Source organism: Centrocercus urophasianus, unplaced genomic scaffold, assembly GCF_019232065.1.
Source record: "Centrocercus urophasianus isolate 14NV4802_14NV808 unplaced genomic scaffold, USGS_Curo_1.0 seq_34, whole genome shotgun sequence".
NCBI classification, from domain to species: Eukaryota; Metazoa; Chordata; class Aves; order Galliformes; family Phasianidae; genus Centrocercus; species Centrocercus urophasianus.
Genome location: NW_024884911.1, coordinates 6285989 through 6313859, shown reverse-complemented (window position 1 = coordinate 6313859; position 27871 = coordinate 6285989). Strand labels below are relative to the sequence as shown.

Here is a 27871-nt window from a genome sequence, read left to right as displayed (position 1 = left end):
TGCAAATGTGAGAGGGCAACAGGCTGGTCCAGAAGACAAGTTGGTATTTCAGTTGATTTGAGTGTAGAGAGAAATGGCCTTTTCAAGTGCTTGTGCTGAGATTTGTGCTCTGTGGGGTAACTGCTGCCCCTGAGCTGCTGTGTGTGCTGCTCAGCTGTGAGAGCTGGAGGGAGGGCAGGAGCAGTGTTGGCCATGTAACCTTTCCCCAGCAGTTTTCTGTGGAGTTCACTGTCAGCTTTAATTCAGGTACAGCCACCCAGAGGGAGATGGCTTGTTCCAGGCCTGCAAATAGAACTGTCGGGTGCTCTGTGCTTGGGAGCTTGCTCTGTCTATGGAGAAGTCCTCCTCCTAGGAGTCCTCATAGCACATGTCAACTTGATGAGAGCTCCTGGCAGGGCTCCCTGAGCTGCTGCTGCTGCACATGTTGTGCTCGATCTTGTCAATGCTGAGATCCCAAGAGTGCCAGCAGGATGCAGGAACAGAACTGCCCCCTCTGCCTGCCCAGTTTTACCCTACTGCAGATCTGTGTGGCGCAGTCCATGGCTGTTCTGTGATAAAACACTTCTTGAGTTCTCTACGGCTACATCTTGTATGGTAGCAAGGTACTGAGAGAGAATTCTTGCTGTGTGAGTGTGTCTTCCTGGGAGGAACACAGCTGGTCCCTGTGCCTCGCTGCCCAGCAGGGACTGGAACCCCACAAAGTGATGTGCTGAGCAGGTGCTATCAGAGGCTTTTGCAAAAGAGGCTGGTGTGATCTTTTCCCTAAATGTGAGAAGCAGAGTTGCCCTACATCATTCAGCCTGAACAGCACAAGGACAGCACCACCCAACTTCTGGCTGAGAAAAAAGGTTGGGAATAAAGCATGCTGTCTGTGTCATCATAGGTAGCACAAGAATGGGGGTCTCTGCATCTCTGTAGAGCATGGGTGTGAGAGAGAATTGTCTGGAGGTGCGTAAATTGGGTTAGTGTTCCAAGGACAGAAAAGCAGGGAGTAGCTTGGGATGAGGGATGAGGGAGCCAGGAGAGGCGAGGATGTCTCACTTACTCCCCATTGCTGTCTTCCTGTCAGCTTTCCCTGGGATTCATTTCTCCCTCGTAGGTGGGGAGGAGCTGCTTCCAGTTTTAAAACAGAGGAATGTGGAAACCGTTGAACACCCCAGGCACCAAACTGCAAGAGCAAAAACCAAACATTTAAAAAAAAAAACACAAAAACCCCCCCTTTCCTCTATCTGTCCCATATGGGGGGGGGGGGGGAATTTTGGGAGGGGGAAAATTTAAAAAGCAACAACACCCCCTGAGTGCTGAGAAGGACAACATCTGAGGAGCTGCAGGAAAACAAGCCATGAATGCAGGCAGTCAGCAGCTGTGCTCAGCTGATGTTCACAAGAAGGTTTCAGCTTGCTCTTATTAGAGACCTCAGCAAACCTTAAAGACAGAGAGAGCATTTAGAAATGCCCCTGAGGTTTTTGGTTACTCTGCAGTTGGCTTGGTAAACATGCCAATAAATACTGGAGAGAGGAGAGAAAAGCTTACAGAGGAACAGACACGGGTTTTCAGCTGCTCAGGCTGCTGCCTCCACCACTGTCGGTTGGTGCTGGGGATGAGGAGGAGGATGGGGATGTCTGTATGGCATTAGGGCTGTGCTTGCTGCTGGGAAAAGGGACTTTGGAGGAGGTAGGGGCAGCACACACAGTCTGGAGCTGTCTGGGGGACCATCCTGCCTGGGGACAGCAAGCTGATGGGATTCCTTCTGTTGCAGTGTGCTTGTGAGTATCTCTCTGCTCTGCTGGAAGATGGGCATGTGTGGGCTCTGGAGTGATTGGGAGAATGGAAATGGGTGCATTTGGGGCCCCACTTGGCCTTGTGGCTGGTTGTGTTTTGTTCTGGAGGCAGATAGCTGTGTTGGAATGCTTGGAGTTGGGTTTGTAGGTCCTCTCTTGGCTCACCTGAGTGCGAGGTCTGTGAGCTAGTAGAGGAACATCACCAAAATAGCTGGAAAAGATTAATTGTTTTGTGTGCCCTAATTGCTGGGGCAATCTGACTATGTATATTTAATTAACAAAGGAGGAAGGCAAGTTTTCTCAGATCAGATTGATGGTCGCTGGCCAGTGGTTTAATGCTGTTGTGAACGCACCAAAGCACCTGAGGACAGAGGTGTGTAATTAACAACAATGTTAGAAGTGACGTGTGTTTATCTAATCAGGCACACGCTGCTTCTTCAGGGCTTTCCTGGAAGCAGTCATTAGAAGCTGCTGTGACGCACGCTGGCTTCCAGGAGCAGAGCTCACCTCTTGGGCATCGCTGCCAAACCCACGTGTGCCATCTGATTTATCTTACTTTGCTCTCCTGGCAATGTGAGAGGAGACCCCTCCATCCTGCTGGTGCCCACAGGCAACCAGCAAAGATGTGGTAGCTTAGTTAAGGCAGCTTAGTTAACATAAGCCAAGGGCTGAAATCAAAACGGTAAGACCTGTGCTCTTTAATGAGGGCAGGCAAGGCTGTGGGATAAGCAGCAGTGCTGTTTAGATGCTGGTGGGAAACCGAGGGACCCTCGTGCTCGATGAGTTTGCTGCTGCAGGAACTGCTTGCAGCTCAGTGGTTTCCGTTCTCAGGGCTCTGCACGAGGATGGCTTTCAACTCACATGCACTCCTCATCCTCCTGCAGGACATCCCCCCAAGCTTGGGAGTTGTTGTCATGGGACCTCAGTCCAATGGTTCTCTTTCTGCCTTGCTTGGCTTTGCTGATGTGGGGCATTGCCTGGCTCTCAGCTAAATAAAACCTTCAGCTTATATGAAATACAACGTATCGCATGTATTTTCAAATTTTATGACCTGGGAAGGCGAAGTTTCCATCTTCTTGATGCTAGACCCATGAAAGTTTGCTCTTTTGCTTAGTTTTCTAGCCCTTGTGACTACAGAGAGGCTCTGAGCTGCATCCCAGACACGTTCTTTAAGCTAAAAACATGAAGATAAAACAACAATCCCACATGTTATGTTTTTGTCATCATTTTTCTCAATGCCAGCCCCCTGGCTTCTCATGCTTGAGGTGGGGGCAGCAACTCTGAAATTCCAGAGATGAGACCCATGGTCACGGTGCGGCCCTGCTGCTGGTTTGTGCAGCTCTGGCTGTTGCTGACTGTGCTGTGATAGCACTTTGAAAAAGATTCAAAACAACGGAGAGAAAACACATCTGAACCTCAAGGACAGAGTGCAGCTGCAGCATCCCATCTGTCTGACTTTGCAGCAGTGGGAGCGGAGGGGCTGTCCTGCTCTGACACCTCCTGATGCAAAAGTGTGTTGTTTTGCAGGAGCCAGGCCCAAGAGAGTCCAAAGGAACAGCATGGACAGCTTAGACCTCCTGAAGTTCCCTTCTGAAAAGGTAAGCAAAGCAGCCTGCCTGGCCCTGGGGACTGAGTGTGGGTAGCAATCTGCGATGGCTCGCTGAGGGAAGGACGCAATTGGTGTCATTGGAGTCAGTGGGATTAACCAAAGAGGGTTTCTAGAGAGCCTGGAGGAGAGACATTTAACTGAAAGCTGAAAAAGGCTATTCTGAACTTTTTTTTTTTTAAAGTCCTCTATTGAAGAGGATAAGGGGAGTGGTTTAGTCCCTTTTGTGGCTGGTGGCACATCTCAGCATGTTTTTAACCCAGCAGAGTGCTTTGCTCAGTGCGGGGAGGAAGGAGAGGTCCGAAGTGGGAGCTGTGCCTTGCAGGAGGTGGAGGGTTTTGTTTCAAGAGGCTCTGAGGACTTCTGCTCCAGTGCACTGCTGGAAATGTCAGATCTGAGCAGAGCAGCACTCCATCTCTCCCCAGGGCAAAGGCTGCTTCTACAGACAGCTGCAGGCACTGAGCCTTCCTACCTATGGGGCTCATTTACATCCCTCAGAAAATCCTGTACAGAGTTGCTGGTCTGCCCAGGGGCAGCTGTTGATTTGCTGTAAGGCTTCATCAAGCTCACCTTGGGGAAGGGGTCTGGGTGGGCCCTGTGCTGGGCCTTTGGGCTGGAGAGCATCACGGGGACAGCAGTGCCAGCAGGATGCTCGGCTGCATGTCCCAACCCAGTGCTTAGTTTTGCTGGTGTGTGGTTTGCTGGTTCGCTGCTAATGCTGTAACAGCTGAGCCTCCTTCAAGGCAGAGGGGTGGGTGAGCTTCAGGGGTTCTGGTGGGAGCAAATAGGAGCTGTGTTTGGGGCACAGGACCCTGGAGTCCAGTGGGCAGCAGCGTGCGCTGCTATCACCAGCCCTGCTCCTAGTTTTGATCTTTGCTTTTGGCTCCCAGCTGTCAGTCTTTGTTTATTCTTCTTTCCACCAGACTAAAAATTCTTTATCACACACTGGCTTTCACCCCGAAGGTGCTTACATGCTGTAATTGAGTCATCCATCCTTTTGGCACGAAGGAAGCAGTTTGAAGCCTCTATCCACAGCAGCAAAGCAGCTTCTGTGCTGCCACTTAACTGCCTGCTTTTCAAGGTGTGGACACCAGCCAGGCTGCAGTCAGTCCTGCTGATAAACATCTAAAGAATTGAAACTTATTCATTCTCACTATTCCTGTTTGTACTGTAAGGGGTGGAAAACTCCTGCGTAGGCATTGAAGAGAGCAAAGGAGGACAGAAGCAAGGGAGCAGGGGACTGCCTGTAGCCACCTGCTGCAGTTGTTGAGTCCCCATGCACTGCTGTAACACAGGGCTTGGTGAAGGGGCCAAATGGGGCTCCTGCCTTTCCTGCTGAGCTGCTGGGGTAGGGTCAGCCCTCCTGGTGGAGGCACCTTTCAGCCATCACCTCCTGTATCTGTAAATAAGCCAGCCATGCCCTTACCCCCCTATCCCTGCTTTTTGTTTCTTTTTAAGGGGATGCTCCTTCTCTCTCACCTCTCCCAGTGGAGGAGTTGACTATTGTGTGTTGTTTGGGTGATGCTTCCCTGCCACTCGTTAAAATCATCCTCTGTGACGATACACAAAATATATCAGCTCACGCAGCCTAAAAGCCACGTTAACTTCTTTTTTCTGTGCATCTGCTGTACTCTGAATCTTAGGGCGGCAGGTCTCGATGCAAACAATTTGTACAAGAACTATTTCTTGCTTTCCCAAGGACCAGAATGGGGACAGCCATCACGTGGGAGACCTGAAGATCTCGGGAAAAGAGTTCTTGTCTTTACCTGTGAGGTCGAAGAAATACCGAGAGCACCAACTGGGTTTGGAGAGGAGGCCCCAAGGGCCGTGCGCATCACCCCTGGATAGCAGCCAAGTCCGAGTGCAAGTGCCACAGTCGGTAGGAAGAAGTGGTTTTCTCCTCTAGTGCTCATCTGGGAGCTTCTTAGGATATCATCATTCCTTCCCCCTTTCCAAGCTCTGGGGGAGGGGTAGTGGCGTGGCTGTTGGATGGGAAGCAGAGCCTACGTGCTCAGTATGCAGAGCGTGCTTTAATAAGTCGGTGATTGGGATGAGATGATGGCAAATCCTTGCCTAGGAGCTTCTCTCTGGAAGGAAATCAGATGAAGCGTGCTTGCAAAAGGGCAGGAGCTGGCCATGATGTTGGTGATTTACGGGTTATGGGTGTGTGGTACGTTCCTTGGTTGGTGCTGAGCATCTCTGACTCAGGCTGTGCTTGGTTCCCCAAAGCTGATGGACATCTGAGTCCTGGAAAGCTCTTACTGTGTCTTTTTTTGATGTCTTTAGCCCAAACAACTGAGCTGTTTGTTGGGCTGCTGTGTTCTGGTTGAGTTGATGCTCATGCTGTGACACTGGCAAACATGATGCACTGGGGAGGTTTCCTGCAACTGTGTTGGTTTCGTTCTCAGTTTTGAAGATGAGAATTGCACCCACAAACCATGGCACATTTCTAAGACCTGGGAGGAGGCTCAGAGATGTTCAGACTCTGCGAGAAGCCCCGAATCCTCAGCTTGCTGCTGCTGGGGTGTGTTGTAACATGCAACTTCCTGATAGCATGGGTGCTCCTGCTTTAGTGGTGCATTACAGCCTCGGTGTATGCAGTTCTGTGATCACTCACTTGAATCCAGGCAGAATCAATCCAAGCCAGGAGACAGACACCTGTTTTTCCTTGGTGCTTAAGAAAAGAACACAATACAATATTTTTTATGTTAGGTAAGAAAGGGTCTGAGCTTCAGAGCTTGGGATGAAGCCTGCCTGTAGAGAGGGGATATTTGAACATGGTTCTTTGCTCCCATACTGCAGGCTGCAGGTAGAACACATCCTGATCTGTGCAGCCATGCACATCCTCTTCTGGCCACAGACAGTCCTGGTTTTCTGTTCCGTTGTCTGACCGCTGCAGACAGAATTTCTACAACAATTGTTTCTTTTAGACTTCTCTGAGCTGCTGTTTCATTCCCAATGGTGTCGGTGGAAATGGCCTAATAGGAAAAGCATTTCCTGCTGCTCACCGGTGCAAACATGATCGTTGGGAAGGAAAACAGAGCTCATCAGCCAGAAAGGAGACAGCAGCATGGGGGCATCTGAGGGAATACAAAGGCAGAAAAAAAACCCAGCCCGCTTCTGCCAGAAATAGCCTTGTATTTTTAACTCGGACACTCAGCCAGAAAATAAACAAAAGCTGTGCTCCAGCAAGAGTAAGGCAAAGAGTGTTCCTGAAGTGTGTGTGAGCACACAGGGCTCAGTGTGTGGGAAGGGCCCCTGGGATGCTGCCAGCCACCAGTAAGTTGTCACTGTACATACAGGGGTTTGGTGAATGGTGAGGAGGCATGGAAAGGCTCTCCAAGGTGCCCAGGCTTTGTAGTGCCTTGACTCTACCTGCTCACTCTGGATTTGTGGGAGAGTTCGTTTTAAGTTCAGCCCCTAAGCATTCCTGGTGCACCTGGTTGGGCAAATAGCAGAGAGAGTGAACTTGAGACAGGCAGAGCAGCAGGGAAACAGAGCATCTCCCTCCTCACAGACACTAAACATACCCATTTTGTCCCAGGAGAGAATAGATGATGCAAGCCATGCACTTGGCTTGAGGAGAAGGGCAACTGTCTGTCTTATGTTTTGGAGAATGCCCGTCTTGGTAGCTAACAGATTGTAGCCTGTGTCCCATAATAAGTGTGATGTGTTAGATGGTGCTTGTTCTCAGAGGTAGCTGTACTGAAGGAAGGTGGAGGTGTGCACGACCTTTTTCCTAAAAGCTTTTGAAATACCTTTGGACATCCAGGAGCTCTGCATGGGGATGAGGGAGGGAAGAACGCTGCATCCATGCCTGTGCACAGCCCTGGAGACCAGACTGCAGGGCTGAGCCTGCTGCTGGAGGGCTTCATCTCACTTTGGGTGTTTGGGTTTTGGACTCACCAGCACCGTGTCTGTGCTATGTGCCCAGCCCTACAAAGGCTTTGATGTGCAGAGCCCCACTGGGACACAGCTTGTGCCTCAGACCCTGCCCTGCCACACACACAGTGCCCTACACGAAGGGCTCTGCTGCCTGGGCAGTGGCTGTGCAGTGTGCTCTGGGTTACTTCAGGTGAATCCTGTCTGGTTTCCGTGCTCCCAGCTGACAGTGATGCCAGCTTGGCTTTGTAGTGAAGCCCAGACCTCCGAACCTTTCAAGTCAACATCTTGCATTTGGCTTTTGTCCCATTGCTCTGTTGGATGGGAGTGTGGGTGGGCTTTGTTGAAAAGCTCTGTTTCCATCTGTGCCTTTTTAAATGAAATGTAGCAAACCCCACCCAAGAGCAAAGAGAGGCCGGAGCCCAGCTCAGACCCTTTCTCTTGCTCTCCCTCCCACAGAGCTGGCTTTGGTCAGGCTGTTCAGACCGCAGCCCCCTCCTATTCCTCATCTTGCAAATGCTCAAAGCAAAAAATCTTTAATCCATCAGTTAACAGCAAGTACTTCATTAGCAGTGTGCTCCAATGGCTGATCTGGGTGAGTGTATGGGATGTCACCGTACCTGCACTCGGAAGACATGAGCTCAGAACAAACCTCCCAGGCCCTGAACAGGTCTCTCTATGTCTGTTCACCGTCTCCTCCCCACCTGGGGAGAGGCACTGCTGCTCCCCTGCCAACCCCAGGAGCTTACAGAGGCGTGATGGTGGCTGTAAAGTTGTTTGAGCTTTGGATGGCAGAGCTGTGGTGTTGTTATTAGCATCAGTGATGATGATGCTAATTACTGAACTGCTGGGAAACTCCCCATGGGAGGAGGCAGGGAAAAGTGGAAGGGGAGGTGAGGCACTGGGGATGGAGAGGAGCCTGGCCCTGCTGGCAGCCGGGCTCTGGGAGCAGGGCTCAGTCTGTTGGCAAAGCTGTGGCGATGCTGGGATGGGTGGGAGAAGCCATGGCTCAGGCTCTGCGTAAGGTAGGATGTGGGTGGAGGCCCCTCTGTGGGCTCACAGCTTTCTGTTGGGGGTGGGAAGGTCTTGGGCACAGAGGGGCTTCATCACTACTGGGACATGACGCAAGGGTCCTGTTTGCCTGTCTGCACTGGGGCTGGTGTGGGATCTGATGGGACGCCCAGAGCTGTGGGTCACTGCAGGCTGTGGTGTGGGAGCAGCTGTGGGGTGAGCCACACATGGTCGTGTTTTCCCCCTGTTGTAGCAGCAGTCTGTGTATCAGGGCTCAGTCCTTGTGCCTATAGCTGGGTGGCCAGGCCTGAGATTTTCTGTTGGCTTTTGCTGTGTTTAAAACAACATCAAAGCAGAGGGTTTTGCACCATGTGAAGCTTGCAGACATCAGAGGCTCGGTCATAACGTAACCCTTTCCTCCTTGGGGGAGAAGGTCCTAATGCACAGGCTCCTAGAGGACTGGCAGCAACCGCATTTTGCAGAGGGTTCCCCCATGGAGGGGACTTCTGATGCTTCAGAAGCATCAGGTGAGCACAGGTTGGTGTGGTTGGGTCCTTCACTCCCCTGTCAGAGAAAGCAACATCTCTGAGAAGGCAGGAGAGGGCCGGGGGAACAAAGATGCTCTGTATTCTTGAAAAAATCTGCCTGGGGATTTGTCCTACTGCTGGGCATGGCTTCTGAGGGCAGCACTGAGCTGAAGGCACTGGGATCTGTGGGACTGTGTGAGCCTGGCTTCAGGGGCTGCATGGTGCTTACTGGGCTGCTGGGAAAAAGCACAGAGGAAAGGACCACCCCTCACCCACTACCCTCCTTGGGGGGTCAGTGGTTCTGAAATGGTGCTGCTCATCTGGACTCCAGTCTCCCCAGTGGAGAGCATCAGCCCCAGGAGTCCTTCCTGGCTCCTAAACCACCCCAGCCCTTGTGGGGGCCATTTGTAGCTCATGATAGAGGAGCTGTGTGCAATGAGGACTTGCAGAGATGGGCTGATGTATTTAGACACAGAACACACGCACAGCGTGCTGTATCTCCAAACATTCCCTGGGACAAATGTTTTTATAAGACCTGCTTTGTGCTTACAGTGGGAAGCGACCATAAAAGAAGGGAGAATGTTGTAGTTGACACCCCTGCAGGCAGGGTGCCAGAGTTCTTCCATGTTGTTGTCTCTCTCTCTCGACGTCCTGGTGGGTTGATCCTCTGTGTGGCCCATGAGAGCTCAGTCCCTGTGCTGTCTGGTCAGAGCTTGATGTGGGTGCCCTATGCTTGGCTGCTGTGTGGCTCTCTGCATCTTCCCTCTCTTTTGAGATGATGTAATGATCTGATTGATGTGTGAACTCCCTCCATGCCAACGCATGCCCTCCTTTATCTCCCAGCCTTTTGTTTAGCTGCGTGGTATAATTATGCCATTATGGCTGGTCAGACTTTCTGGTGTGAACATGCTCCAAGAAAGCTGGAGCTGGAGGGGTGGGTGGCTGCTGTGATGGGTAAGGCTGTTCCTGTGGCACTCCAAGACTGTGCTGGAGTCAGTCCTGCTGGAGCCCACCAAGCTGTGTCACCATCAGGCTGTTCCTTCCTCTTTGCTTAGTGAGATGTCCAGCAGCACTTGGTGTGGGTGCAGACCTGGGAGATGTGACTGCAGGCCTGGTGGACGTTGAGAGAATTACAGGATGCAGGCTGCTCTGAGAAGCAGCAGTAATCTGGTTGCATCATCTTAAAACATGCATCCAACCCTTCTGACCGCATGTCTGTCTGAGACTCTTTGTTAAGCACTGGGGCCCTTCTTTCTGGCTCCTTTCGTGGGATGGTTGCACACATGAGCCCAAAGTGCCTTCCTACATCAAGGGCTGCAGCAGGGACAGCAGAGCTGGAACCGTGTGTGTTTTCCAATGCAGAGTCCTGAGGTGCTGCTCCTCGCTGGGACTTTATGCAGGGAAATGAGTGGGGAGGTAGAGAATCACTGCAGAGGAACTGCATGGGGCGGAGGGGGGAGGCAGCAGTGTTTTCTGGCATGCGATGCCTCTGCTGCACTCGTTGCCTCAGTGGTAAATTATCAGCTTCTTCCTTAAATAATAACAGCTGCCAGGTAATGAATTCCCCCTCTCTGTTTTATAATGGCACTAAAATTGGGAATTGCCTTGCTTTTCTCTGTAATTATCCAATGAGACCACGTGAGCACGAGGGAGGCTGGGTAGGACTGGCAACTCTGCAGCCCTTTGCTGTGCCTGGGGAATGCAGCGGGGCTGGGCTGCTCCTTGGGGCAGGCAGTGCTGTGGGGTGCATGGCTGTAATGTTCTTCCTTACCTTGCTCTGCCTCCCGTGCAGAAGGGCAGGTTTGGGAGGTGGGTTTGTGGATTTGAAGCAAGCCTGTGCTTGTGAGCAGAGAGGAGAGCACACCCAAGTGCAGGAGGGCTGTGCAAGCCCTCAGTTGTGCAGAGGTCACACTGTGGACCCCAGGCCTGGATGCTTCTCAGTGTCTTGGCACAAGTGCTGGGGACTGCATGAAGGCATATCTGAGCCCTTGTATCCCATCTGTAGCTGGAGGGTGGCCTTGGAGCTGAAAGCACTGGAAAAGAGACTGCAACCAGAGGAATGTAACCTGAAATTGTTGTCCCAGGTCCCACTGCAGCCGTTTACTGGAGGTGAGGACAGGAGCTCTGCAGCCTGGCCATGCTGGAGCTGGCTGACCCAGCTCCTGAAACACATTTCTTTTTCCCCTGGCTCACCCTAACCGGGTTGTCAGTTACTGGCACTTTGAAGCTGTAATTGAGGTCTGCTTTCCTCCTCGTGCAGCCTTTTCTCCCAGCAAACTGTCAGCCCTCGGGTGGTACAGGGCAGGGAGAGGGACGATGAGCTGAGCATTTCCTAGAAACTGTCACTTTAAACAGAACAATACTGACAAAAAGGAACGAATTGCAGCCAGACACAGAGCCATAAAACTCGGAATGTTTGACTTCTCTCTGAATCTGGAACTCCTCTCTCATTCCTGGGGGCTGTGCTGTGCCCGGGGCACTCGGTGCGTCTGCGGTTTCACCTCCTTGCGTGCAATCAACTGCACGTGCCAAAAGAGCTTAAAATGTCAGTCTGGGTTCTGCTTGGGTGTAAATCAATGTAACCCTGAGATCACTGGGCAGTGACAGTGGATGACACAGAGACACACCTCCAGTCAGGGGGGATTTGGTTTGCTTGTCATTCACAAATATTGTTGGTTGAGGCAGGTGGGAGCGCAAGAAGCAGTGAGGCTGTGGATGTGCTTTGCAGACTGCAAAGAGGAGAGCAGGGAGGTCTGGATGCTGCTCCCTGGGGCTCTGTGCCCCCACACAGGGCTGAAAGTGGCTGCTATGGGGTTTTGCCTGTGTGTGCCCCAGTGTGAGCTGCCAGCTGGGCAGACCCAGGAGCCCCAGTCTGGGGTTAATGTGGCAGTCACGAGGCTCCACTCACCTTCATCCACGTTTCCCATTAGCAGTGCTATTTTCAAACCTCCCTGAGGCAATTAACACCAATTAATCTAAAAAAGACCAAACAATGTGTGTTTTTTTTTCTTTTTCCAGCACACCTGGCTTCATCCCATTCCACGTGCAGCCCCAGAAGGCTGCAGTTTGCTCCTGGCAGGGAGTGAGCCTGGAGCAGGGCTCCACGTGCAATTGGAGGGGGGACCCCAAGGGTCCCCATGACCCTCACCTGCTCACCCCAGCTTATGGTATCTGTGCATCCTGCACTGGGGTGGGGGAGCAGGTCTCTGCAGCGCTCCCTATGGATTTGCTTATTGGGGTGTGCTGCAAAGCCACAGAGCCACCCCAGGACTCACCCTGCCTGCAGTGGGGCTGGGATTTCATGTTCCGTGGGCTCCATGCATGGTGAGAGCCCTTGATGTTGGAGGAGGCCTTCAGGCATTGCTGGATATGTGTAAATAATAATTAGGAGTCAGGCGTTTGCTGCGGCGAGGGGCGTTTGTAGGAGGTGAGGTGTGCACTGTGGGTGTGAGCACTGTTTGTTAACCTTACTTCTGCCTTCCTGAGTCGTGAACGTGGGTTATATCATTTAAAGCAATGGAGTGTGTGTTGCTGCAATGAGCTCTGCTTGGCTTTGCTGCTTGGCTGTGTGGGGAAAGCTCTGCTGATTACATGTTGAGAATTCACTGCTCTATGGCATCAGCCCATGGCCCTGATGGCTTGGGGCAAGGAGCTTGGACTGCTCCTGGTGGTTAATTGATCCTCTGGAGTTGGCCATCCCCCTACCCAGCCTGAAGAGGCTGATCTGGAGTGACTGTGCTTCTGATTTGTGTCCTTGGGTTGTGGTTAAAAACGTGAGGGCTGAATCTGGGCCTCAGTGGTAACAGGAACCCAACCTGGTGCTGTAAGAGTGGTCAAAACCTCCAGGGAAAACTCACGGCCTTAACTGCAGAGCGTTGTTGTAGGACTGTCTGCATGCATCAGGGCTGTTTCCAGCAGAGGGAGGAAATGTAACCCTGGGATTAATGAGGCCATGGCACAAAGTGGCTGCATCTGAGCATGCTGGCATGGTGAGCAGCAGAGGTGTTGGGGACACTGCCATGGGCACTGCGCTCCAAGGGAGGGCAGAGATGGGGCTGTGCTGAGCTGCTGCTCTCAAGGTGTGGGTTTGCACCATGTACAGCAGCAGGGCACGCTCCCAGCAGGTCAGCAGTTGAGGCATTAGGGAAGGAGGGAGTGTGGGTGAGCTATTTTGATTTTGTTTGAAACAATAAAGCCCGAGCTATTTGCAATCCTAACAACAGAACCAGCTTTTAGCACCGGCGTTTATAGGGATGAGTGGGCGAGTTGTTTAAAGGGAAAAAAAAAAATCTTTGAAAACAGTCCAAGGAAGGGTGATAATTTCATATTGGAAGGGAAAAGCGTTGGGCACGTCTGTGTTTGCAGTGTGTGTGTATGGGGCTGCTGGGACCACCATAGGCCAGGGTACACAGGGGGCTGCAGGGGAGGGTTCAGGTGCTGACTCTGCAGGTCAGGGATGCTCTGCTTGCTGCTTTTCACTGTATCCTGTGCCCAGGTGCAAAAAGTGCTCTTTGCTGTTCCGAGGGCTCAGCTGCTGGGTCAGCCCCATCTTCTGCATGTCACCCTCTGTGCCTGCTCCATGTGCTCTGATGGGGCTGTCTCCAACTTTGGCTCTTCAGATACAGGGCAGGGGCTCAGCTGTGGCTCACAACCCCACTTCTCTCTGCCCTAAAGCATCCCCTCAGCACAGTGGTGCAGAGGCAGCAACCATGGTGCAGATATGCAGCTCACAAGAGGTGTGGCAGTGCCTGTGCTGGTGTGCAGCAGTGTCCTGCACGGAGTATGGCAGTGGCCCATTTCTCATCCCTGCCCCCTTCTTCATTTGCTGCAGCATTTCTTACAATTAAATCATGAACAGAGTGGTAGCTTAGTAGCTGAGCTCTGCAGGCAGCAGCTTCACTTTAGACAGATTCCCAATCTTCTTTCTTCCACAGCCTATGGCACCAGACCCACACACTAATTGGTTTTTGCCTGCTCTGTTCTGAAGCCCAGACTGTGCAGGGTGATGGAAAACCTGTTTTTGTTCAGGTTCAGACATTCCCCACTTCTGCAAAAAAGGTGGGCAGGAGGGTCAGAGGGCAGCGTGGATGGAGAGCCAAGGGGGCAATGCACTGTTTTGTTGCTGCTTCTCTTCCTGGTGACCCATCCCACAGTTCAAACCCACGTTTGTTTGCATTTCACAAATGTAAAACCTGTCCCCGGGCTGTTGCACGGTGTTCCCATCCCTTCTGTGCTTAGAATCTCATTACGATCACAACGTTCCCTCTGTTAACCAGGGCTGCGTTTAAATTCAGATTCAATTCGTGGCTGTGTATCTTCTGCAGCAGGGCCAAAAAAAATCACATCCCTGACAGCACGTGGAGCAGGAGGGCTCTCGGGAGCCGACTCGGGCCCCTGGGTATTTCAGTGCTTTAAATCTGAGCCATCAGATCGTGCCTGCAGGCGCACGGTGCGTCCGCTGCCCGCGGAGCTGAGCGCTTTTGCAGATGTCGTTCGGCAAAATCGATCCCGATCTATTTTTAAGGCGAAGTGTGCGCGGCGGGTGGGAGGCGAGGAGGTGGAGGGAAAGCTAAATATTCACATAGCTCCGCGCTGCGTCGGAGAGCATCGGCGAACAGCGCCGGGATCGTGGCAGCGAGGTGAGGGCGAAGCGAGAGCGGGGATGCGGCTGCGGGGGGAGAACGGCACGGCGGTGGGGCTGGGGCTTCATGCCGGGGCTGGCGGTCCTCTGCTCTGTGTAAATCTGTGCTTCGGTGCTGAGCGGAGCCCCTGGGGAGCGCACGGCAAACAGAGCCGCCTGCGAGCGGAGCCGGCAGAGCGGCTGCCCAGGTCGGTGAGCGCAGCGCGGCTTTCTGTGGGCTCTGCTTTTCTGTTTCTGGAGCGTGGGGGGGATGCGTGTAGAGAGACAGAAGGTGGGGTTCCTCGGGTCACGGCTTGGATAGAGCTTGTGGATGCTGGAAAAGTGAGGCTGCTTTTAAAGTTGGCTGCTGGATTCATTTTGAACTTTGTGTTACCAATATCCGTGCTACTCCCTGGGAAGCGGATGCAGCAACCCGCGAAGCAACTGGTGCCGTGCGGATGCCTTGCAGGAGCGGTGCTGGGGGAGCTCTTCGGGTGGGTGGAGCGCTGCCCTGGGCGCAGGCTGTGCGAGTTTCACAGCTCTGAGCCAACGAGTAGCCAAGGCAGCAGCCAACTGCTGGGACTGGAGCAGCCCCGCTGCTGTGCTGGGAGCAGGGGTGGAGGGTGCTTTGCCTCTGCATCAAACTGAGGCATCCAACCTGGGTTTCCTCCTGCCTCCTCCTCCTACTCCTCCTTTGCCTTCTGGATGCTCATCCCAGCACCCCCTCAGGTGCCCACCCTGCGCAGCTGGAGCAATGAGGTTGGACCTAATGCCAGGCTTTGGGGTGCACAGCGGTGCTGCTGTTGGCTCCTCCATGGGGCGCTGGGGTGATGGAGCAGAAGGCAGTGCTGTGTGTATTGCGTGAAGTGCTGCTGGTGCTGCTCCTGCTTGGTGATTTTGGGTCAGCTGCCTGAAAAGAGAGCGGGTAAATGCTTGGGATGCATCTGGTTGGTAGGGGAGAGACAGATAGGAGATGACACACGGGCATGGATGTGTCGGGGTGAATATCTGCTGGGTCCAAAGCACAGTTTGTCTGGGAAGTGTCTGCAGTCAAAAGGTCAGCTCTGGGGATGGGGTGCTGGGATGGGGTGCAGGGTCCTGTTCCTTCTCTGCCACTTGGTGAATCCCTTCATCTCTGCGTTGTCTAATCACTGAAATGGGATGAGGAGGAACTGTTGCTGGACAGGTTGCTGAGGAAGCGCTCTCCAAGGAATGGCTGTGGGAGCAGCACTGAAACCTGCTGTGTTATCCCTTGGCCCTGCTGTATGGGGACATAGAGGAGAAGCCAGTCTGGCAGAGCAGTGGGGTTTGGCCCCTATGGCTGCTTTGTGCCCAGGGGACAGAGCTGGGCTGAGGGTGAGAGGTTCTGTTTAGCACTGGTGAGCACACAGCTGTGCTTCACCGGGCAGTAATAACCTGCAGGTTGAGGAGCTCAGGGCAGCCCAGTGCTGGTACTGTTGCTCCCTGTGTTCCCAGCACTGCAGCTGTGTTTGACACATCCTGGATCCCACCTGGCAGGCTGAACAGCCTGCTGCTTGCACCAGCACACAGCATCCCTGCCGCCTTCCAGGGAGGGAGGTGTGTTTCAGGTAAGCAAGTGGGGCTGCCAGGCTGTTGTTAGCCAGGCTGCTGGCTGCTCTGCTCTCTCGTAGAGAACAGGAGCAAAGCTGCAGTGCTGTGTACGTGGCCTTTCTGTGGGTAGGGAGCTGAGGCTTTGTACAGGGTGTGGGGTGAGCCGTGGGGCTGGGGCCTGTGGCAACACTGTGGTGGTGGTTGTGCTGTTGTAGGACTGGTGCTCGGTGCCGTTCAGGGATGCCCAGGCTCTCAGGAAGCCACAGCTCGGCAGCAGACGGTGCACCCCAGGGCACAGCCCGTCCATCTGCCTGCACAGCTCCTTCCTCAGGGCTGGCAGCAGGCAGGGCTCTGTGCAGTGTCACACTGAGGCATTTTAATTAGAGAGGTGTGGGGCTCTGAGGGGGTGCCAGGCAGAGCATCCTTCCTTCTCTTGGGTGCATTTGGAGCAAAGGTCCTGATATTGTAAATGGACCCCTGGCGGGATGTGCTGTGGGGAACGTGGTCTCCCTGTGAGCTCTGTGTGTTGCGTCCCCTAGGAGGTGGAAGTCCTCCTTGGGTTGTGCCACTGCCCCCACTGACTCTGTGCCACCCCAGGGAGCTGTGGCGTGAATGAGCAGGCTTCCTCTTCCACCTTCAAGTTTGGGTCATGTGAGCCAGCACGGCAGGGCTGTGGTAGAAGCCGTTCATCCTTGGCTGAAGCTCGTTCAGGTTGTAGTTTCAGAGGCTGATGGTGCAGAGGGTCCGTCCGTGCTGCTGCTCCATTTGTGGGTCAGCACCTGGGAGGAGGTAAGAGGGGATTCTCCCTCCCCTCTCTGCTCCCACATTGCCAATGTTCCTCTCTGGCCCGCTGCTAATTTTGACGCTGCCCTAAATAGAAGCTGAGTGCATCTCATCTGCTTTGCTTAGCATACAGGAAAATTGTTTTCCTTCGTTTACTGACTCTGGCTCGCAGCTTTAACCCTGTCAACACACAGCTCTCCCCAGCACAGGGCTCCCTGGTAGCACTCTGCATGCCCAGGGAACAGCCCTGTGCTGGGATCAGCACTGCACACCCTCACCAAAGGCCCTCCGCAGAGCTCTGCTGTGCAGCAGGGAGCACAGGACCTGGGCTCACCCTCCTGGCGCAGCACCCTGCCCATCTCCGGCATGGCACAGCAACCAGAGGCTGCTGTGAGTGCTAAATCTTCAACAACACAACTTAAATATATCACTGTCTGGTGCAAGGTTCTTATTTGGGGCTCTCATGCAAGAACAGTTTTCCTGAACTGTAATTTTGTGGCATTTGCAGCCTGGTGATGGCTGGAGCAAGCAGGGTGCTATGGCACGTCGAAAGGAAGTGGGGGCTGTGATGTGCAGAGGTTACATTTAGCAGCTCAGGAAAGAGGGGTGCTCAGTGTGCCTGAGCCTGGCACATGGCAGCACCGCAGGGGGGCACCCCTTCCACTCCCCACCACTCTGTTCATGGCCCCTTCTCAGAAGCTGGTTTTCTTTGGATCGTCCAGACCAGTGGGTGGTGAGGAAAGAGGAGAAGGAGAGGCTGTTTCTGAGCTAGGAGCACAGAGTTTAAGAGGCAGTGACCCTGGGCAGGTGCAGCGTATGGAGAAGGACGGGCATAGCGTGGAGTCCAGCTCTGGGCAGGGCAAGGTGGAAGCATTGCCAAGGCCACGTGGTGAGAGGCGGTTGGGGAGTGCTGACTGTTTTATTGTCTTTGCAGAAGATCAACCGGACCCCTTCAGATGAGGAATGCTTCTTTGACCTGCTGAGCAAGTTCCAGAGCAACCGGATGGACGATCAGCGCTGCCCGCTGGAGGAATGCCCGTCAGAGGCTGCGGAGGCAGCAGCCACACCAGTCCCAGCCCTGGAAGAACGGATACGTAAGCATGGAGGTGTTGATAAGTCGCCGTGGCTCCGGGTCGTGCTGCTCCCGTGGCATGGCTGGCTGTGTGGTGTTGCTGTGCGATGGACCGGGTGGGCTCTGGCAGGAGGGGAAGATGCTGCTGGGTGTTCTGAGCGTGAGCACAGTGGAAAAAGTTCTGGGTTTTGTACAGCTGTTGGATGCTGCGATGATAGGTGTTGCGTAAGGGTGGAGAAGGGCAGCAGGATGGATAAACAAGAGGAAGCTCTGGGTGCGCAGGCAGCAAGCTTTGCTCGTAGGAAGAACACGGATAAATGGAGGAAACCATCTGACAAATAGGATGGGAAAGGCAGGCCAGGGCCGTGTTTGTGCTCTGGGTTTGTGTCTTTTTTTATGACAGCGTGGTGAGGTGCTTTGATTAAAGCTAACAGGGTGTGCAGGTCCCTCTGTTGCTCACAGGGATGCGGGTCGCTCCCAGGTGAGCGTTTTCTTCTGTGCTAAAAATAAGGTGGAAGCAAACATCACTTTTTCAAGATGTGTTTCTGATGCAGAAGTGCATTTGGCTGGAACAGCTGTGTACCTTATGAGTATGCTTTATTAAGAGCGTTCAAGTAGGCATACTTTCTGTTCATCCATCACTTGGTCTCTGAGCTTTTTGGACATGTTGCTTGAAGTTTCTTTGTGAGCTGAAGGGTGTCAGTGCTGCAGTTACTGTGCATTTCTACAACTCCAAGAGCTGGGGCCGTTGGAGCAGCAGTGTCAGGATGTTGGGACACCCTGAAATGCTTTGTGCTCCCAGAGGCGATGCCTACCAGGCTGGTCCCCATCCTAAGTGCAGTTCCTGTTCTGTGAGTGTTTTGCTGCCAAGCAGCTGCGAGGAGCCAGCAGGACCCATGCACTGTGTGCTGCCCTGGTTGGGGTCATTGCTCTGCTGTGTGTCTTAGCCAGGCCTTGACTCTGCACATTACCTGCCTGCAGTTACACCCTTGGGACCTCTGCAGTGCCCAGTAAGGAACCACAGCAGTGCAACTGCTGGTGTCTGCACCAAGGTGGAAATCAAAGTGGCAGCAGCATCCTGCCAAAATCTGTGCCTTACCCTACATGCTAGGCAATGCAGCAGATGCAGACTGCAGGTTTTTGGGAGGTGGCTGCCATGTACCTGCAGGTAGGGCTGTGCCCCGACACTGGCATCCAGAAAGGGTGTGAGTGGTTGCACGACTGGGCCGTGAGCTTTGATCCCTGCTTTGATGGTAGGTTTTTGCTTGCTTGCCTTGTTGGCAGTGGGATTGTTCCTGCTTACCACGCGGGGTGGAAGAGAATGGCGCTGGTCACAGAAGCTGGTGTCCTACCCAGCTCAGCCCTGGGAGGCTTCTTAAACAGGGGCTGAAGTCTGTTGGTTGAACAGCGTTTTGGTGAGAACTGGGACTCTGTGGTAAGCAGAGATGTGACCCTGGTGTGCTCCTCTCCCCTTCCCAGCACACTCCTCCCTGATGGCATCCCCCCAGACAGAGGAGTTCTTCGATCTCATTGCCAGCTCGCAGAGCAGACGGCTGGATGACCAGCGTGCCAACGTGGGCAACCTGCCAGGCCTCCGGATAACACACAACAACCTGGGGCACCTGTGCATGGAAGGGGACGCCCAGGAGCCAGGGGATGAGTTCTTCAACATGCTGATGAAGTGTCAGGTACAGCAGGGCTGAGCGGGAAGGAGGGGCGGGCTACTTTCTTCACCATCAACAAGCAATGCCCCCCCTGCTCTCACCAGGCTGGGGGCTGTGGGCAGCAGCTGCCCACCTGCAGGCTGTCAGCATGCAGCCCTAACCCCTGTTCTTCCCCTGCAGTCCTCCAGGATAGACGACCAGCGCTGTGCACCACCAGACTCCATCCCCCGTGGTCCCACCATGCCAGATGAGGATTTCTTCAGCCTCATCCAGCGGGTCCAGGCCAAACGCATGGATGAGCAGAGGGTAGATCTGGCCTCAGCACAAGAGGAGGCAGAAGAGGAGCAGCAAAGGCCTGGTTCCAGCTAAGAACTGGGGTTAAGTCTGAGGGGTTTGTTTTAGTTTCATTTGTTTGGGTTTTTTTTTGTTTGTTTTTGTTTTGTTTTTCAAGAAGAACTTAAGTGTAGGTGGTTTCAAACCAGAGTGCTCCTGCACCACCAGACTTCTTCCAGGATCTGCACCTCAACTGCACTGCACTTGTTCACAGGAAGGGACTGTTTTTAAACAAGGGTTTTTTTAGGAGATGTGGCTTCTGTAACAATGGGCACAGCTCAAGGGAAGAAGACCTTGGAAGCCCCTCTGCTTGTCACCTAAAGCTCCAGGAACTCACACTGGCAGCTGAAGGAGGAGCAGGTACTGAAATGCAGTCTCGATCTTCTTTATTTCTAAAATACTTTTAATAGGGGAAGGGAAGAGCACCTTTTCCATTTTGCAGTCACATCTGCGTCATGAGACGACACAAGTTGTTCTGGATCCTTTCCTGGAATATCTTCATCAGTTTTGTTCTTTCTGCAGAAGAAAACGGGCCCAAATCAGAAGCTGCAAAGGACCTTTTAAAGCTCACCCCACCCCTGGCTGCAGCTACGGTCCCCCATGCTTTGAAGCTTGTTCTGGGGTTGCAATGAACTCTGCAGTGAGAGCTGTATGCTGTCCCCTCTGCTTCCTCAGCTGCTCCTGTACAGATCTGTGCCAGAAGCTCCAAAGCAGGAGCTGGGGCTCTCCCACTTTTACCTTTAGTGGATCTGGAGACCTCCAGAAAACAAGCATGGGACAAAGCCTGAAAGGTAAGTGCCAGCCATGCAGCCTGCATTGCAGCCACAAGACCAGAGCTGGTACTTTGGAAAGAAGGAAGAAAGTCTTCTGCCCAGTTATTCAGCACAGAAATCAAACTTAGCTGAACTCATTGTTTCTGGTGCAGCTGAGCCACAAGCCTCACACGGGACTGTCCAGTGTGCCTGAGGCAGAAACCTGCATCTGGCACTCACCTGCTTTGTAAGCCAGCAACGTTTTCTGGCTGTGGCTTGTCAGGAGAGCAAGCAGAACTATCCCCTGCAGCTGGCAGTGGAGGACAATAGCACTCCCCTCGTTTCTCCTGAAAGAAACCAGTGCTGTGCCCCAGCAGACCTGCTCTCAGCAAGGCAGCCCTTATTCTGCACACTGTCTCGTCTCACACTAGCAAGAAATGGAGCCTTGGTGACAGCTTCAGGTTGGGATTGTTACTGGGAAGTCAGTTTCACCCTGTATGCAAATGCAAGGGTCTACATATACTTTCATCCCTTTTGGTAAAGTTGGAAATGCAAGCCCAGAGAAGAAGGGCAGCAGAGATCGAACTTCAGGAGGTGGAATGCTTGACCAGAGAGGCTATCCTGGACTTGAGAAACTCCAGTAATGAGTTCTGCCAAAGCAGATGCTTCCTATAGGGAACAAATCAGCACTTTCTAAACAAAATGCATTTGACAGAGACATTTCCTACCAGCAGTAAGATTTTCAGACCAGTGATGCTGCTCACCAGGCATTTAACCTGCCTATACTGACCATGGGAGGGGTGGCTGCATTTCAGCTGCTGCCAGGGAGCACTCACCTGCTGCCCAGAGTGCTGGGCTGAGCCTCTGCCTCCTTCCTGGGACAGGTCAGACAGCTGAGATCAGGCAGGAGAATGTGCACAGCCACGTGTATACCCACCTAGCTTGTACCTGTAAAGAGGACAACATTGGAGATGAGGACTTGACCAGCTCCAGGCTTGGCCCTGTGCAGCTCTCAGCCAGGTGGTGAACTGGAATCTGACCATTAAGCTTTCAGAGGTGTTAATTATTTGCCATATACTTGAATGTACGAGCTTATTTATTTTTTACATGTGCATTTGCTAATGTCATTTTAATGGGGGATTTCCAACCCACAGGTACTTTTTTCTAAAAAAAAAAAAATAAAAATCTGCCAAATGAATTAATATATTAGAAACAAATGCAGCTCATGGGTAAGGGAGGATTGTGCTTAATAAATATTTGTGTCTAAGCTTCAGTGGCAAAAACTCATTTTCCTTATTTTTTGGCCACCTTTCCTGCTTTGCTGGCAGCAGAGCTGATGGTGGCTCTTGGGGATGGGAGAGGGGGTACAGGGTGTGTTCTTGGGGCTGCTGTTGCCACATGTATGTGTTAAGAAAAGGGTGCACATGTGCACATACCCATCCCTTTACCTTACCAGCACACAGCTCTGTCTGCCTTAACTCCCTTCAGCTGCTGTAGAGAAAGTTCCAAAGCCCTGAGCACTCCCTACCCCTAAACACCAGTCAAAACTCAAGAGTACAGGAACAACAGGGCATCCAAAGCAGCCTGTGACTGTCAAGGGTTTGCTTCTCCCAGTGAGCTCAAGCCCTCCTATAGGTATAGGGATGAACCCTTCCTCTCAGGCTAGGTGCTTTGGTACCTCAAAAAACAGATCTTGTTTCCCTGGTGGCAGCTGGAAGAAAAGGGCAGGAATTTCTGCTCAATACCCTGCCATAAGCCCTTAGTGAAGATACTCAAAAAGCAGCAGGCAGCAGTGCAAGCTCATTCCAACACAGCAGGAGTGAGCAGGCCATTAGACTTTACTAGAGGGGGAGCCAGAGAGCAGCAGATTTTGGATCCTGAGGCTTGTGAGAATGAAGCCAAGTCCCAGTTGGTCTTCCTATGCCTGGTTACCTTGTGGAGGCTACTGCCAGTCCCAGTCAAAGCTAAACAAAGAGCCACCAGCTTGCTCTCATCAGGCATTCTTAAGCTTCTCCCTACCCAGACACATGAAACTCTGTACTGCCAAAGGCTTCGTGTGTGACTTAAGGACAGAACCATGCCCCCAACTATGCAAAATTTTGAGATTTAGATTCTCAGGAATCTGAACAGGTGATGATTCCTATAACTAAGTGATGAGAGCCTATCTCACCTGCTGTCTCACTGTCCTGAGCAGCTGCAGAAGGGACTATGTGTTCTCCTCTAAAAGAGAACAACACAGCATCCTCCAATAGCAGTCACAGGGTTTTGTGGAGGGAGCAGCTCACTGCTGGCACCCATCGGATAAAGGAGGGATTGCTGGGGCTAACTTGGCCTTGGATTGCAAAGGGCAGCTGCTGCAGCAGCTGTGAAATACAGAGCAGGGTGCTGGCCCCAGTGCAGGGCTGTAATGGGGAGGAAATCTATTAAAAACATCAGAAACACAAAATACAGCTCCTTCTTACCTCGCTTTCTAAGTGTCCTGAGAGACACTTGAGAGCTCGTGCTGAATGTGTGCCTGGTGGGGGTTTGTGTATTGCAAACTCATCTGCCAAGTCACATCAGGTCTGAGTCTCAGCACTTACCTCAACCATCTCCTGAGCCTCGTGCTGCTCCTGTCCCAGCCATGATCTCCAGCAGGCTGGAAGGGCACGCAGCCCACGGGGAGGGATCTGCTGGCTCTTAGCAGCCCAGCACTGTGAATTCCAGTCTGCAGCCAGCCAGCTTCCAGAGGCCCTCCACAGCAATCTCCCCAGCTGCTGATAGGCCAGGACACAGTGAGGGTTAACTCCTGCATGGTTTTGCAGTGACAAGCTCAGTATCTGCAGCACTGAAGATCACAGCCCAGGGACATGCACAGAGGTATCAGCCACACACCTGCAGGGGCTGGGCAGAGGGCTCTCACCTTGCTCCACCTCTCTGCCCCCACTGCAGCAGGGCTGCATTACGTGAGACCCCGTGGAAGCAGCACACTTCACAGCCCCCCAGCTCCCTTGCACACAGTCTCACTGCCTCTCCCCATAGGGCTCCCATTTCTATGCACTCTACCAAATGCTCCTGCACCACTGCTGGGTGGACCATAAGAACACCAGCATCTGCTGCAGCCAACAGCTGCAACCCCTCAGTGTCCCCCAGCAGCTGGATGAACTCTGGAATTTGAATATAATAAAGCAGGAGAGGCAGAAAGCCAGAGGCAAAGTATTTCCTATTTCACAGCAAAGCTCTTGCAGGATAGGACAGAGGAAAAGAATGCAGCTCTCATCAGCCACAGTGAAATGCTTCAAGGAACACAGCAAAGGTTTATGGCAGCAGTGCATCCTGTGAATGCTGCTCTGTCTGCCTCAAAATCACTCCTCTGTGCCTCAGGCACCCATCAGTGCACCGTCACTCACCCTGCTCTGCTGCTCCAGGCTTGGGCACCGCTGGTCCCCATCACACTGCAGCTCCAGCAGGCTTTTTCCCTTCTTCCAGAAAGATACGCCTCCCCTTTTTCAGAAAGAAAAAAAAAGAGATTAAAAAAACCCAAACTTCTTCAAAATAAAGCACGACATTCTTTTAAATGTAAGTCATTAGCAACAAACCCTCCTGTTTTCTTATCAAAGCCCATCAGAGATGTTCAACCCTCTCCCCTTCCAGCTGAAGGTCCCAGAATGTCTTTAAAAGCACCAGCTTCCTTCCCTGTTGCACAGCACAGTCTGTATTTGGGTCTGAGGAGTCCCATGGGCTGCACCCTGCCTGCTGCAGCTGTTTCACAGCACTCTGAGCATCCTGTGTCCTATTCCAGGACTCTGCCCTATAGAAATCACCCTCTCTGTGCAGCCTGCTGCTTCGTGCTCTGCCCAAGCTGCTGGCCTAAGCCTTCAGAGCTGCATCCAGCAGCAGGAGCAGCAGTAAAGCAGCCTCTCCCCATCCTCAGAACTCACAGACAGGTGCCCATGGGTGAGCAGCACCGAGCTCCAGGGACCAGAAATACTGCAAAGACATTTAGCTACAATTCATACTGTGAGAGCAGAAGCTAGAACAGCCTGTCTGTAGCCAGGGGCACAGAAAGGTAAGGAAAACACTATTACAAAAGTTAGGTTATAAATGAACTGTTTCCAAGACAACGCAGATCCTTTAACAGCAGCTCCATTCCACCCCATCAAAGCCGTGTGAGCAACGGCAGCACAGTGCTGTTTTCAGGTACAACACCAGAACCACTTTTCCAGCAGAGCTAACAGGAGCCAGCAGCTCACAAGAGGGTGAGCACACTGCAGCATTCCACTCCTATTTCTTCATAAATACATGGATTGCTCCCCCCTCTAATTGGCTCAGAGAGAACCGTGTTTCATGAGGATGTGAACACACACAAAACCCAGCTGATGGATGCTCTTCAAAGCTGTCTCATCACCCTGAGCTTACCTATCACCAGAGAAATATGATTGTTTCCTTGTCACTCTGATCCATACTAATAATGCAACATATGTAGAACACTTCAGATGAATGAGCTACACTTGTTAATGCATGCAATGCACTCACTGACTACTTGAATGATGAATCCATGAGCAGCACACTTGACTGAAAGAACTGGGTTTTTTATTGCTCTTTAATGGAAGAATGATAATAGAGAAGGCTCTCTTCATAAATCCAGTGTTTAGAAAGAAGGTAATGTGCACAGGATGAAACATGGGAAATTTCTGTTAGGTACTGGGACTTATTTTATTCTTATATCATAGGATAGGTCAAATACCAGACCTAAAGAGGCTATGGGGCTTCCATCCTCAGAGAAACTCAAGCCAAGACCCTGAATGTCCTTACCAAATTGAACCTCCTTTAAGCATGGTGGTAGGGCTTCTCCAACCTCAATTACTCTCTGATACCGAGTTTAAAAACACAAGAAGGCAGATACTTTGTTGTACTAAGAAGTTAACAAACCTCAAACCCATAAAAATTATGCAAGCAAAAGGAGCCCAAAGAAACTGCAGTATGATCACCTTACTGCCTTATTCATCACTACCAGCACAGAGCACTCGGGTAAACACCTACATTTTTCATTTATGAAGTTATTATTTTCTCTTCTAGCTGATCTTAACATGCAGCAGTGGCATTAATAAGCACCTCAATGTCTGTCAAATAAGACACATTTCTAGGTGCTCCACTTATCTCCAACGTGCTTTACAAATACTAATTGTTCCTTCACGCCCATCCTCCCCCTCACCAGTAAGGAAGTTGCATAACCCCAAGCACAGGGCTGCTCACTGCATCACCACCCCACGAGGAATTTCCGAGCAGGGGCAGCCATGGGGCAAAGCAGAAGTGGTGTAAGCCCAAATAAAGACCTTCAACCCCACGACATGTGGGGCACAGAACCTTAACTCTGGAAGATACCACAGGAAAGAAAAAGGCAGCACTGAAGTGAGTGCAGTATGAGCAGTCCAATGCTCCTGCAGGCTCACTGGGCTTTGCAAACTCACCTGTGGTCAGGGCCATGTCCTCAGGTGGTCCCAATTGCCTCTTCTGCTCAGCTGCCATGTGATGCAGCTCCAGGAGCACTGCAATCAGCTGCTGCTGTGCAACACCTGGACAAGGCCAGAGGACACTTCTAGAACCTCCAGCTAGTGCTACACCTGCTTGAGCCAAAGCACACGGTCAGAAATTATTTGCTCCATTCTCACCTCAGAACAAAGCAAGCTTCCCAATGCCTCTGAAGCACCTACAACTGCTTTAAGAACAGCAAAAGTGCCAGGAAAAATATCCAGAGCCCAACTCTGTCATTATTAGCTTGGGCAAAGGCAAAACTACACCAACCAAAAACACAACAGAGAGAGGAGACACATTTATTCTAAGCACAGCCCACTGAAATCAAGGAGGAAACACGAAAGTCTCTCTTGCCATCAGCACAATGGCACCAATCCCACTTGTCACGTCCGTTCCTTGCCGTCAGTCTCTGGGGGGGGGTCCCCACTTTCTCCCTCTGTAGGACGGCTCTGAGGGCCAGCATCTGCCACGTCTTCTGGAAGCAGCTCCAGGGCTTCCTCAGCAAGCACACGTCTCACCTTCTCCCCTTTGGCTGCCAGGATCTCCTCGATATTCCTTAACAGCAATGTGAGAGCCAACAGTGATGCTACAGCAAAGGCCAGAGGGAAGAGCCTGGCACGGGGCTTTGCTCTCGGTCATTAACATCACACAGTGAGCTGACACACGAGTACCGACAAGAAATCCTTCTGTAAGCCGTTTGGGAAGCAGACAGAACTATCCAAACCTCCTAGGGCTGTTCTTACCCCTTAGGATCAATAATTCAGCAATTACTGCAAACCTCGTTTTTTAAAGGGAGTGAGAAACCAACGAGGTTCAACAGCACGAGCGAGCTGACAGCATCTCTGAGATGCTCACAGGTGGGGGAACCCAGCAGCGACTGAACGGAGCCTGAGGGAGCACCGAGCAGCACAGGCAGCGGCGCGCGCGAGGCCCGCATCCCAGCCTGCTCCGCGGCGCGACGCCGCGAGGAGCCGCGTGGCACGCAGCCCCGCCCCGCCCCGCCCGCACCTCTTGCCCTGCAGGTCGGAGAACCAGCCCAGGTTGTCGGCGATCACGTGATGGCTGTGGCAGCCGGGACACGTGACGATGACGACGCCGCGGCTGTAGGCCAGGCGGGAAATGTTCTGCGCCGAGCGGCGCCGGCAAACCTGCAAAGCGCACAGCGGCGGCTCCCGTCAGCAGCGAGGCACCGATCCGCCGGGCCGCTCCCCCTCCCGCCCGCCGCCCCAACCCCGCACCTTGCAGGTGTACACTAGGCGGTAGTGCGATGCCTGCAGCCGCCCCACGCTGTCCGGCGGCACGGTGCACGCATGGCGCGGTGCCGGACGGTGCCGTGGAGGCGCTGAGGCGCTGAGCGCGGCGCGAGCGGCCGCCCGCAAAAAGCGGCGCAACATGGCTGCCGCGCAGGCGCAGAAGGGGTGGCGCTAAGGCGGCGCGGTCGCTCCTACAGAGACCGCCTTCAGCGTCCGTACGTTAACGGCAGCGCTTTAAACACGGAATCACAGAATGGCCCGGGTGGGAAGGGTCCTCAAGGATCAGGAATCTCCACTCCTCACACTTAATATTAGACCAGGCTGCCCAGTTCCCCATCCAACCTGGCCTTGAACACCTCCAGGGATGGACGGGGCATCCACAGCTTCTCTGGGCAGCTGTTCCAGCACTCTCAGAGCAAAGAACTTCCCCGATGTCCAACCTCAATCTGACCGCCCTCAACTTAAAGCCGTTTCTCCTTGTCCTGCTGTTACCTACCTTAT

The 27871-nt window shown here is 52.7% G+C and overlaps 2 protein-coding genes across 10 annotated transcripts in view; one reads left to right on the top strand and one right to left on the bottom strand.

Annotated features, from left to right (window-relative positions):
- The window catches only part of GPSM1 (G protein signaling modulator 1), a 52335-nt gene extending 30461 nt beyond the window's left edge, over positions 1–21874 (top strand). For 3 of the 6 annotated variants that reach the window (XM_042830786.1, XM_042830788.1, XM_042830789.1), the window contains exons 10-14: positions 3309–3379; positions 5087–5266; positions 17717–17888; positions 19334–19542; positions 19699–21874. In XM_042830786.1, the coding sequence (XP_042686720.1) occupies positions 3309–3379; positions 5087–5266; positions 17717–17888; positions 19334–19542; positions 19699–19887 (821 nt within the window). In that variant the 3' untranslated portion in view covers positions 19888–21874. The remainder of the gene's footprint in view (positions 1–3308; positions 3380–5086; positions 5267–17716; positions 17889–19333; positions 19543–19698) is intronic. The other 3 variants (XM_042830787.1, XM_042830791.1, XM_042830790.1) reach the window with 3 other exon arrangements.
- DNLZ (DNL-type zinc finger) lies at positions 20221–27511 on the bottom strand. Of its 4 annotated transcripts, none has more exons than XM_042830794.1 (7): positions 27356–27511; positions 27126–27265; positions 26054–26672; positions 23993–24086; positions 23186–23391; positions 21440–21551; positions 20221–20367 (listed from the first exon to the last, which is right to left on the bottom strand). In XM_042830794.1, exons 1-3 carry the CDS (start codon positions 27509–27511, stop codon positions 26501–26503), a joined length of 468 nt encoding a protein of 155 aa, XP_042686728.1. In that variant the 3' UTR covers positions 20221–20367; positions 21440–21551; positions 23186–23391; positions 23993–24086; positions 26054–26500. The 4 variants fall into 4 exon arrangements, with proteins under 4 accessions (XP_042686728.1, XP_042686729.1, XP_042686726.1 ...); XM_042830795.1 differs by having other exon boundaries at positions 20221–20950; positions 23186–23359; XM_042830792.1 differs by having other exon boundaries at positions 23186–23359.
- Between the last annotated feature and the right edge of the window lie 360 nt (positions 27512–27871).